This window comes from Rhinolophus hipposideros (genome assembly GCF_964194185.1).
Source record: "Rhinolophus hipposideros genome assembly, chromosome: 8".
Lineage (NCBI taxonomy): Eukaryota > Metazoa > Chordata > Mammalia > Chiroptera > Rhinolophidae > Rhinolophus > Rhinolophus hipposideros.
Genome location: NC_138054.1, coordinates 57,364,452 through 57,376,466, shown reverse-complemented (window position 1 = coordinate 57,376,466; position 12,015 = coordinate 57,364,452). Strand labels below are relative to the sequence as shown.

The 12,015-nt window shown below is 46.5% G+C and overlaps 1 protein-coding gene across 2 annotated transcripts in view; it reads right to left on the bottom strand.

Moving 5' to 3' along the window:
• GLIS1 (GLIS family zinc finger 1) overlaps positions 1–2,297 on the bottom strand; it is a 216,386-nt gene extending 214,089 nt beyond the window's left edge. Inside the window, exons 1-2 of one of the 2 annotated variants that reach the window (XM_081057163.1) lie at positions 2,210–2,297; positions 858–1,158 (exon numbers count right to left, since the gene is read on the bottom strand). In XM_081057163.1, coding sequence (XP_080913289.1) covers positions 858–1,116 — 259 coding nt within the window. In that variant the 5' untranslated portion in view covers positions 1,117–1,158; positions 2,210–2,297. Of the gene's footprint in view, positions 1–857; positions 1,159–1,521; positions 1,590–2,209 lie in introns of those variants that run through there. The other variant, XM_081057164.1, reaches the window with a different exon arrangement.
• Positions 2,298–12,015: the final 9,718 nt, after the last annotated feature.

Below are 12,015 nucleotides of genomic sequence, written 5' to 3'. Positions count from 1 at the left end.
GAAAAACATGAAACCCCAAAACCTTGGTTTCTCCCAGGGGAAAAAAAAAAGTGTGTGGGGGGCAGGGGTGGGCACAGAGCCTTAACAATTTCCCTAATTTCTGGTTAATTATCTGTCAGCATGAAACTTATAAATAATGGCTCAATAATAATTAACTGTGATGAAAAGAACATGCTCATGAGAATCCTGGCAACATCGCTGGTTTTGAGCCCTTAAATGGTACTGGGGCCTGCACCCTAATGGGTAGAGGAAGAGTATTGCAAAGTAACTTTTAACCAAAGACTATGCTTCTGAAGCATCCAGTCCTGAAAAATCATTTTTCAAGTCAGAACTTGACTGAGGCTGGATCACAAATTCATAAAATTTTCCATCAGGAATCCAGAAATCACCTGGTGTAATTTCTTACTTGACAGGTGGGGAAACTGAGGTCCCAAGAGGGGAGGAGTCTTCCTGAAGGCCTCTGGTTTTTGTTATTGAGAGAGATTGGAATATTTCAAAACATGCCTTTAGCGGGCACAGAGAGATACTCAAGTGGCTACTCACCCTAATTTATGAGATTTTAACAAGTTTCACATAACTTTTATCAGAAACATACAGAAGCTAAATGATGTAATCTGACCTTTCTAGACACACACTTGCCCAAAACAGACTTGAGTTTAAATTAGATGCTTCCTAAACAGGCATCGCTTTAGAATGACACACAAGCTAGTCCCAAACAACTAGAGAGAAACTGAAGACCTCTGGAGAAAGTTCCACCAAGTTCTCCGGAGGATTCCTACAAAGGCGTGCGGTGGCGACTCTAGGCTGCCCGAATCTCTCCACGCCGCGGCCTGGTACGCTGGCAGAGACAGACTTACCCTTCCCGGCGGCGGCGACCTTGGACGGACCATAGTCCCGGGGGCTTCGGGGCCGGAGGAGGTCGTGGGCGCGTGGCTGTGGCACGGGCAGCCGGGACAGCAGGTCACGAGGGTCCCCATCCCCGCAGCCGCCACCGCTCACGGTGACCCTGAAGGCCATGTGTGCGTTGAGGCCTGCGGGCCCACCGCAAGGACCCGGGGCGCCGGGGGCCTCCTTCGGCCTCTTTTCTGAGTGCGCTTCGGCTACCTCGCAGTGCATGGCGCCGGGGCAGGGCGCGCCTTTGGGGGTCGCGCCGGACTCCTGGGGAGCAGAAACAGAACACGAGCGTTAGAAGGAGGGGAGCGGCTCCCTTCTGGTCCCGGGGCCGCGGTTTGGGCGGGTCACCACCCCTCAGTTTATTCCTTACTCAAAACTGGGCTAGCACCAGCACACGTACCCTAACCCGGCAAACTCTCCTGACCCCGGGTAAAAGCTCCTTCCTGAGGCGTAAGCGGCCCGCACTTCCTTACCTGGTGAGTCGAGGGTCGCCGCCGCCGGCCGCCGCAGCTCATCCCCGAAGCCTCCACGCCCTCCCACCCAAATCCGCCTCCACCGACTTAGGCCCTCTTTGGACGAATGGGGAAACTGAGGCCTAGCGAGGGGAGAGCGCCTGTGCGGTATTACCCAGTGAGAAAGGGAGTAGGCGGCAACGAGGATTCCCCGGGCAGGGCTCTAGCGAAGCCGCAGAGACTGCTCCAGGTGGGTCGCAGGCTGCGCCTTGGGGGCGCTCTGGGACCAGGTGGCTCGCAAAGATCGGGAACTGCGCACCCACGGGTCCGAGGCGCAGACCCTCGGAGATTCACCCACGACCACCTAAGCTGCGAAAATGGGAGTCCGAATGGGAGTCCAAGGATGGGCGCTCAATCCGGTGAGGTGAAACCATCACACACGCACGCTCCCACGCGCAGCAGATAAATCGAACCCACCACGCGCTCAAACCCGCACCAAGTCAGTGACGCCAATGCACGCCCACTCCCACGCACATCACACACCCCCTCCAATGCACGTTCGGGGACATGACGTACACACAGAGACTACTCTCCCATTCACCCGCTCAGACACTCAGCAACACTAGCAGCCGCACTGTTTCACACTCCACATGCGCGCGCTGGTTCCCCCTCCACAGAGCCTCGGTCTTCCCATCATCCCTTCCAGAACGAGGGACCGGGGACCCCAAAATCTCCTTTCCCCTTGGCGCTCCCCGCGCCATCCCAAAGTTCCCAAAGACTCGAGCGTCGCGGGGACGCCAGCCCCAGACCTCGGTCCCGGGCGCCCGCCCCCTACCAGCGCCACGGGCCGCGCCCCCTCTCACCTTGCCACAGCCGCAGCAGCTCGCCAGGCGCACGCTCGCCGCGCCTCCACTGGCGCCCCAGCCCCCGCAGCCGCGGCTGCGGCCGCCGCGTCCTGCGGGGCGGCACCCCGGGGTGGGGGCGGGGCCAATGCTTGCTCGACAGCCACTCCGGCCACTGGCTCGCTGAGGCCGTCCTGCTGAGGCCAATCGCGGCGCGAGGCGGGGCCTCCTCGCCTGGGGGCCTGGGCGGGGCTGGGCGGAGGGTTTGACAGGCGGTGGCGGGCCAAGCACTCCCCTGCCTGCTGCACTCCCGCCGACGAGTGGGCCAGGCGCTTGAGACGGCGCCGCGGGTGACAGAGGCTGGGCTCTGTCGTTGAGACTGGGCCGGCCTGGGAGGTGGAGTGCACTGGGCGTCGGGAGAGCCGGTTCAACCCGGCTCTGTCCCCGTCTCTCCCAGTGGCTGGGGCAAGGCCCTTCCGCGTCCCTGGTCAATTTTCTTCTCAAATGGGAAGGGTGAAACCTGCTAAGGGGAAGGTAGTAGATGTGAAAGTGCTTTAAAGTTTTCTTCCAACCCGCTCACTTTAGAGCTCGCATAGATTTCACACCGAATCAGCTTCAAAGTTGGGACCCAAACCCAAGGCTCTCAGACCACTTTTCTTACGTTTCTGTTTTTTATGGTGTTTTTCACCGGGAAAAGCCCTGGCTAGAGGATTTCAAACTCCAAGGATAAAAGGCAAACAAAGAAACAGAATCCCAGAGTCCGACTAGAAAATATTCCAATTGAATCTGTGAATCTGTCTGGAGGTTGGGCCCCAGCCCCTATATTTTTAACGGTTCTCCCAGGAGACCCTTACAGCCCTGGGGCCTGAGACCCAGTCTTCTAAGTTAAGTTGCTCCAGGGCCTGGACCTGGTTCCCCTGCACTCTGAGCTCTCCTCACAGACAGCTGTGTCTCAGGGCCCAATATATACAAAGAACACTGGACAAAAGAACAAGACTCAGGACAACAGGAAGCTATGGTTCAGTTGCCTTCTCTGAGCCTCAGTTTCCTCCTGTGTAAAATAGGGTTGCTCACCCAGCCCAGCCTATGTGCCAGGGCTATTGGAGGATCCAACCAGGCCTCTGAGATGGTCCCTGCATTTCATCTCGACCTGCCTCATCTGCACTGTTTGCTGGTGACATGAGTGGGCTCCAAGGGTCCTATCTGGCTTCGCACTCTTTGAAAGGAGAGGTCTGGTCTCTTTGGCCTTGGTCTCAAATTGAAAAATGTATATGGAGCCACTCTTTACTACACAACAGGTCAGGTCTCACAACACAAGATTCTGCACAGAGTAATAGACCTGAAGCAGCATCCCTGGAATCTTTGAAAACCAGTATTTTGGAATCACAAAGTCCTAAAATCTGATTTCCTATAATTGATTAAATACAGCAGCCTGCAATTAGAGAACAATAATAGTAGGAAGGACCTGGAGATTCAGATGCACCCCACATGCAGAGGAGAAAGGATGTGACTGGCCCACGGGAGTATCGTGGGTGTGGCAGAGCTGGCACTGGAATCCAGGCTTCCTGACTCTCAATCCAGTGCTCTTCCTCCTCTGATAGGTACCAGTCAAGCTGCCTCTAATAGGTACAGAATGTCAACCAATCCCGCCCATTACACACAGGCCAAGGACCAAGGGCTGCATAGGGCATCTTAAAGGTCTCGCCTCTGTCTGGGGATTTAGAGTTGGGGATTGTTGCTACTTTTATGGCAGGAGGGGGAAGAGTAGAAAGGAGCAAGAGTAGTTCACCAATCCCTCCAACTTGCTACCAGGTACTCCTCCCTCCCCGCCCCACACTTCTGAAGGTCCAATGTTGGCTCATATACTTCATAGCTTTCTCTATGTTTCCTATGCTAACACTTTTCCCTCTTGTCCAGCTTCATATTCCTTCCTAGGAATCATTTAAGTTCTTGTGGATTTAGGCAAATCATAACCTCACTCTGGACCTGTTTCCCCCTCAAAAAGCAAGAAGGTAGAAGATCACTGGCCTTTCTAGTTCTACCCTTCAGTGAGTCTGGGAGCCAAGTCCTCTGCCCTTCCTCCATCACCACACACATACTCACACTTGGTCAGGACTCTGAAAACATTTGCTGAATGCGTCAATTAGCCAATCAGAACTGCAGGCAAAGGGCTCCACGTTTCCAAGATGCAGCAATGGCTCATTCAGTTATTCTTCACTGGGCACCTACCCAGGGCTGGGATATGGAAATCCTGCTTTCCCCCTGTTAGCACACGGCTCCACTCCCTCAGACAGATGGGTTTGTAAAGCCTGGTAAAGCAATGAGAAGGTTAACCTGCTCAATAAAATGTGCTTCTTAAACATTGTATATGGCAGGACCTCTTTGGAGATACATACATTGTGTTTTCCTAGAAGGAAACACAGGAAAGTGTTAACAGTAGTTAAGGGAATGAGGGACTAGAGGGAGGCCTGTACTTTTCAATTTATACCTTTCTGAACTATTTGTATTTTCAAACAATATATATTATCCTCCTTCCTTTCAACAGGGGTTATTTAAATAGTAGGATTATGGGCTGTATTTTTTTTCCTTAGCCTTTTGCTATTAAAATAAAAGTCACTAATATTTTAATTATCAAAGAACAAAACAAAGCAAAACAAATAAAACCCACTCCTCCCTTTAGCAGACCAGACAGTCATATGTGCTTTTTAACACTAACTCATGTTCCAACTCAAACTTTCTTTTGTCCTCCAGTCCCACGTACAGTCTGTCTACTGTATGTCTCCATCTGGATCCATCTGCAAAAGCAAACATCACGTTTTCTTCTCCAGCTTTGCTTCTCATTCTGATGTCCCTATATGGGTGAATGGCCCCATAGCCAAGGCCCCAAGTCAGAAATCTGAGAGTCATCCGAAGCCCCTCCTCTCCCCATCCCCCCATACCTGATTTGCCATAAGCCCACCTATAGATCCCCCACTCTTTATCCTCTACATTTCTTCCCAACGCTTCTTCCTGCTTCCAGTTTCATCCTATTCCCTGTCATCCCCTTTCCATACTGATCTCCCTATCAATCTCTGAAAGGTAGACTCGACACTGTCACTTCCCTGTTTAAGCCACTAATCACTAACAGATCCCAATGGCCATTTAGATAGTCAAAGCATTTTCTCACCCTACCACTTATCCCTATCCTATGTTCTAAGCACCCTAGAATATTTTTCATCTCCTGGAACCCAGAACGTGTATTCATGCCTTCACAGCTTTATATGATGTTTCCTATACTAACACTTTTCCCTCTTTTTCATCTTCATGCTCCTTCCTATGAATCATTTAATACCCAGCTCAAGTGTCACTTTTTCCCAGAAGCCTTCCCTGAATCCTCTGGCTAGAGTTTTCTTCTTGCACACTCACACTCTCACAGTAATCTCTGTCTCATCCATGTGGAAAATCCCATGGAAACTACACCCCCACCCCCCCCCCAAAAAAAGCTCCTAGAACTAATAAGTGAATTTATTGAGATTGTAGGATGTATATTTAAAACATTGGTTGTATTTATAATACAACTAGCTATAAACTATTAGAAATTTAAAGTACCACTTCTAATTGCACTTAAAATGATATAGTTAGATATAAATCTGACAAATATGTGTAGAATCTGTATGTTGAAAACCTCAACTCTAATGAGAGAAATCAAAGGTCTAAATAAATGAAGAGTTGTATCATGTTTATAAGATTCAATATTTTTAAGCTGTCAATTCTCCCCAAGTTAATCTATAAATTCAATGCAACTTCAATCAAAATCTCAGCAACATTTTGCAATAGAAACCAACAAGCTGATTCTAAAATGTATTTGAAAAGGCAAAGGAACTAGAATAACCAAAACAGTTTTGAAAAAGAAAATGTTAGAGGACTCACTACCTGATTTGAAAACTCACTGTAAAGCTACAGTAATCAATACCACAGTGTGGTATTGGCAAAAGAATATACACCTAGATCAATAGAATATTCCATATTCTATGGAAACCCACCTATGGCCAACAGACTTTGTCAAAGGTACAAAAGCAATCCAGTGGAGAAAGGATAGTCTTTTAACAAGCAGTACTAGAACAGCTGTACATACATATGCAAAAAAAAACAAACTTTGACCTGTATTTCACACACTATACAAAAATTAACACAAAATGGCTCAAAATGCAAAGCTACAACTTCTAGAAAAAAGCTTAAAAGAAAATTTTGTAACTTTGGGTTAGATAAACAGAAAATAGATATGATGCCAAATACACAATCCATAAAAGAAAAAATTGTTAAATTGGACTTCGTCAAAAATTAAAAATTTTTGCTCTGTAAAAGACACTGACTGTACATTTTATGGACGGTGTAGGTGCCTGACCACTGCACTGTACACCTGAAGCTGAAGCCTGAATAATAATGAATGTCAACTATAAGTTAATATATATATAGTCACAGGATGTGGAGTACAGCATAGGGAATAGAATCAGTGGAACTGTAACAGCTATATACGATGTCAGAGGGGTAGTAGATTGGGGGAGGGGGGTTATCACTTTGTGAGGGGTGAATTGTCTAACTATTACATTGTTTTGTACTAAAACTAAAACTAAAATTAAAACAAAAGACACTGACAAGAGTATGAAAAAACTGGGAGAAAATATGTGCAAATCATATATCCAACAAGTGACTTTATTCAGAAAACATAAAGAATTCTTACAATTTAATACAAAGAAAACAAAGTTTTTAAATGAGCAAAAGATTTGGACAGATACTTCACCAAAGAAAATATGCAGATGAAAAATAAGCACATGAGGGGCCGGCGCTGTGGCTCAGGCAGTTAGAGCTCCGTGCTCCTAACTCCAAAAGCTGCCGGTTCGATTCCCACATGGGCCAGTGGGCTCTCAACCACAAGGTTGCCAGTTCGATTCCTCGAGTTCCCCAAAGGATTGGGGGCAGTGCCCCCTGCAACTAAGATTGAACACGGCACCTTGAGCTGAGCTGCTGCTGAGCTCCCAGATGGCTCAGTTGGTTGGAGCGCGTCCTCTCAACCACAGGTTGCAGGTTCGACTCCCGCAAGGGATGGTGGGCTGCGCCCCCTGCAACTAGCAACGGCAACTGGACCTGGAGCTGAACTGCGCCCTCCACAACTAAGACTGAAAGGACAACGTGACTTGGAGAAAAGTCCTGGAAGTACGCACTGTTCCCCAATAAAGTCCTGTAAAGCCCCTTCCCCAATAAAAAAAAAATCTTTAAAAAAAAAAATCTTAAAAAAGTGGGGAAAAAAATAAGCACATGAAAAGATGCTCAGAATCATTAGTCAGTAAGGAATAAAATTTTAAGCACATTGAGATCACTACACACCAATTAGAATGGTTAAATTTAAAAAAATAAAAAACTTGCGATACCAAATGATGGTAAGAATGTGGAACTGGCACTCTCAAACATTGCTGATAGAAATGCAAAAAGGTACAACTACTATGGAAATGAGTTTGATACTTTCTTATAAAGTTAAACATAATACTTACCATACAAAATACTTACCATACAACCCATATAAGCCAGCAATCCCACTGCCAGGAGTTACCCAAGTGAAATGGAAACCTATGTTTACACAGAAACCTGTACATGTAGAGTTAGAAACTTTCTTTGTAATCTTCAAACGCTGAAAACTAAAAGTCCCTTAACTGGAGAATAGATAAATTGTGGTAAATCCACAGAATGGACTACTACTCAGCAATACCAACTTAACTATTGCTAAACATAACAACATGTATGAATTAAATGAATTATGGTAAGTAAAACAAGCCAGACTCAAAAGACTACATACTGTATGACTCCAATGATGTAACATTCTGGAAAAGGCACAACTATAGGGAACAGATCAATAGTTGTCAGGAGTTAAGGATTAGAAACTAGTTGACTACAAAAGAATGAGGGACTTTGGGGGAGGAAGGGACCGTGACAGCTGCTCTCTTGACTGTGGCGGTGTTCATGCGACTCTACGCATTTGTCAAAACTCATAGATCTGCACACTGTGAATTTTATTGTACGTAAATTTAAGGAACAAAAGAGTCAAGTTGATGATTTTTAACATTAGAGTCCTTTCTGAGTGAAGCTTCAGGTGAATCAGACACATTCTCGACATAGAAACTGCTAAATGGTTTGGAAAGCCAAGTTCTACTAAACTCACTTCCTCCAGCTCTCCTCCTCTCTTCCTTCCTCATCCCGTTTTCTCTTACCTGACTGATGACACCACCAAGTTGGGATCCTAGGGATTATCCGAGGTCCCCTTCTCTCTTTCTGCCCACATTGGGTCTCCTAGGCCCGTGATTCCTACCTATGTACTTTCTGTAAGTGCTCCTTCTCTCCATCTCCACAGCCGGGACCCCCATCAGGCCCATCTCTAGCCCGAATCACCGGACCAGCTTCTCATCTGGGTCTCCCTGCCTCCAGCCTGACCCCTCCAACCCATCCTCCTCCCTGAAGCCAGAGTGTTCTTTCTAAATCACTGATCCAGCCATGTCGCTGTCCTAACTTAAAGCCTTCTGAGTGTCCTTTGCTCTTTGGGGCCAGGAATTGGTTTACTTGCCACTGCAGCCCTAATACCAAGCACAGTGCCTGCTATCTATGCACACTCCGGGAAAGATAGTTGAATAAATGCATAAATTAATAACGTGGATGAAGGAGTTTTTCAAGGATGTGCAGGCCCTCCAGAAACTCATTCAGAGAGGTCAGAAGCCAATATCTAAGAGTGGCCGGGGGGAAGCACCAAGGTCTGTATCCCAGAGCGGCCTCCATCCTGACCCCACAACATCAGCTGAGCACCTACCCTATCCCCGGCACTGCCCCTAGGAGGCAGAGAGGCATGGAGCTTCTGACTGCTGGTGGACACAAAGTATTCAGCTCATCATATAAATGAATGCAGACTTACAAACAAGGAAAAGGCCCTGAAGGCGAAATGTTCCATGAGAAGACATGACGTGGGGAGGAGGTCAGAGGCTTGACAGACTCTAAAAGGGTCAAAGAAGTCTTCCCTGAGGAGGTGATGATTAAACTCGAATGTAAGAGGATAAGAAGTTACTGGTTGTCAATTTGAGGACGAGCATTCTAGCAGATGGAGAGGCACGTGCCAAAGTCCTGAAACGATGGGAACTGAGATCCCTTCCAAGCAGCCAACGAAGGGCAGTGTGATTGGAGCCACAGGGCGAAGGGCGGAAGCCACCAGATGCGACTGGGGAAGGGAGGGCTGGGTCCGAAATCAGTGAAGAACTGTAGGTTGGAGACTGATGCGATCAGGTCAGTTCTGAAAATATTCAAGCTGTTGTGTGGAAGACAGGTTGAGAAAGGGGCAAGTGTGGATGCTGAAAGAACAGTCAGGAGAAGTGGCTGGAATGCAATACATTTGAAAAGCCTGGGTGATGGGAGTGAAAGAAAAGGAGAGGATGGATGTGTGGAAGAACAGCAGTTTTCGAGTTGGGAACTTGCACTGGGTGGCCCAAGGCACTCCTCGTACTTAATGGTGGTTTCTGGAAGCAAAGATGCCACAATTACCACGCCACTAAGTGATACCCCTTCCTCACTCTCATTACTATGCAACTGCTTTTCCATAAACATGGTAGTTGTTTTGCAGCACATCACTGCATTTGTAGGGAAACAGGACTTAATAGAATATAAAATGCACAGCAAATGCTGCTAATGAGGACAATGATTTGACAGCTTGAAAAGTTATGAGGGCCAATACTGATTATCCATATAGGAGACGGGGCCAGCTATTTATGGAAGCACAGAGTACCACGCTCTGCGGCAGTTCCTTTTATATAAATTACTGCGGATGACAGGACATACATACATTCTGTACAGACAACAACCCTATGAAGAGGGCAGTATTGTCTCCTCTAAGGAGACAGATGGAGAACATGAGACCCAAATAGGTTAAGGGACTTGCCCAAGGTCTCAGGTAGCCAAGTAACAGATTCAGGGTTCAGTTTTAGGTCTACTGGGTCCTAACTACCACGATCTTTCAGTTGTGCCACTGTACCTCCTCCACAGTTGAACTGGAACTGTCGCCTGACCGCTCCTTCTCTTTCATCCAGAATGGCTTTGTAGCTGACAACTCCCACCCGGCCCCACCCAGATCTGCAAGGCTAACCTCAGGTGGCATTTCTCCACATCCCTGCATCCCTTCCCAGTCAAGCACACAATGCTCCTCTCACAGCACTTAGTTTCCGCATCCTTATACACCTATTTGTATACTTATTGTACTCCCAATTGCACACCCACTAAAGCCATAGACTTTAATGCGTATGTATGCGACATAAGCAGCACTGTGTGGTTTTGAACACAAGTACTCCATTTTTCAAATAGGCCAAAAGTTGGTAAGTGAGGATACAACAAATATATACATGCAGTAAGGAGTGGGATAGTTTATTACTCATATTTTTACTTAAATTTTTTATTATAAAATAAATATCAGGTTTATCCAGCATATAGTAGTTTTATGTAATTCATACGCTTCTTTTCAAGCATGTGTTAAAATCATCTATACCGATATGCAGAAAGCATTCTGAAAAATAGAAGAATGGAATTGTATTCATGAGTAAGTTTGAAATGAATCTGTCAATTACAAAACTCAATTTTAAGACATTTGATAGACATCTCCTTGCATAATCTTCTCTTCAAGACTTACCTCTTTTATGAAAACTATACTTACCTTATTATATGACAAATTCAAAGACTCATGCAATGTTACAGTTAGAAGGGAAGTTAAAAATCATTCAGTCCAATTCTTTTATTTTGCAGTTGAAATAGAGGTTTAGGTGATGGAATCTTAGCTCAAAGTCACAAAGCTAAATAGTGCCAGAGATAAGATTAGAACTCATTTTTTCCAAAATCAAACTCCAAACTCTAGAGGAGAAACTATTGGCAGCCTACTTTAACATTCATTCAGAGCCCCAGTAATAGTACCTCAATTTTATTTAGGGGTTACACACAACCTCTAAAAGATATTTCCCAGACTCCCTTGCAGATAGATGTGGCCATATGACTTCAGCCAATGAGACGCAAGAGTTAAGTGTGTGGACTTTTAGCAAGTCTCCTTAAAAGGGAAGGTATACACCATTCTCCCTTCTCTTCTTCCTACCTGTTGCCTGGAATTCAGATATGATGGCTGCAGTTCTAGCAGCCATGAGGACCACACCTTGGGGGGAAGGAGAGAGCGAGAATGAGCCTGAATCCCTGATAACCTTCCTGAGAATTGCTGGCAGAATGGTTGTGGGTTATGAAAGAAAGCAAGTCATTAATATTGACTCCAAGGTTTTTGGCATGAGCAGTTGGTAGAATGAAATTGCCATTTACTGAGATGGGGGAGGAATGGGTTTACAGGGGGGCAAGTAAGATGCATTAGTTAAGTGTGGCTACATATAACTGAAAAACTCAAAATAATGATGGCTTAAATATCATAGGAATTTATTTTTCACATAAAAGAAGATCCAGAAATAGGCTGTCTCTTCCTTCCCGGTAGCCCCAGACCTGTTTTCTTATCGTTTTCGCCACTGTCGCCCTGGTTCCTCTCATTTGGTTGACAGCAGTGGCCCCCTAACGAGCCTCCCCGCCTTCATTCTTACCTGCCACCCCCTCTCCCCAGTCTATTTTCCAAAGGACAGCCAGACTTCATTTTATAAAACATAAGTGGGTCAATGTTACTCCTTTGCTAGAACCTTCCAATGGCTGCCTCTGACTCAGAGTGAGAGCAAAGTCCTGATTGTAGCCTCCCACGCCTGACAGGTCTGGTCTTCTCCTGCGTCTCTGACCCCGCCTTCTACTCT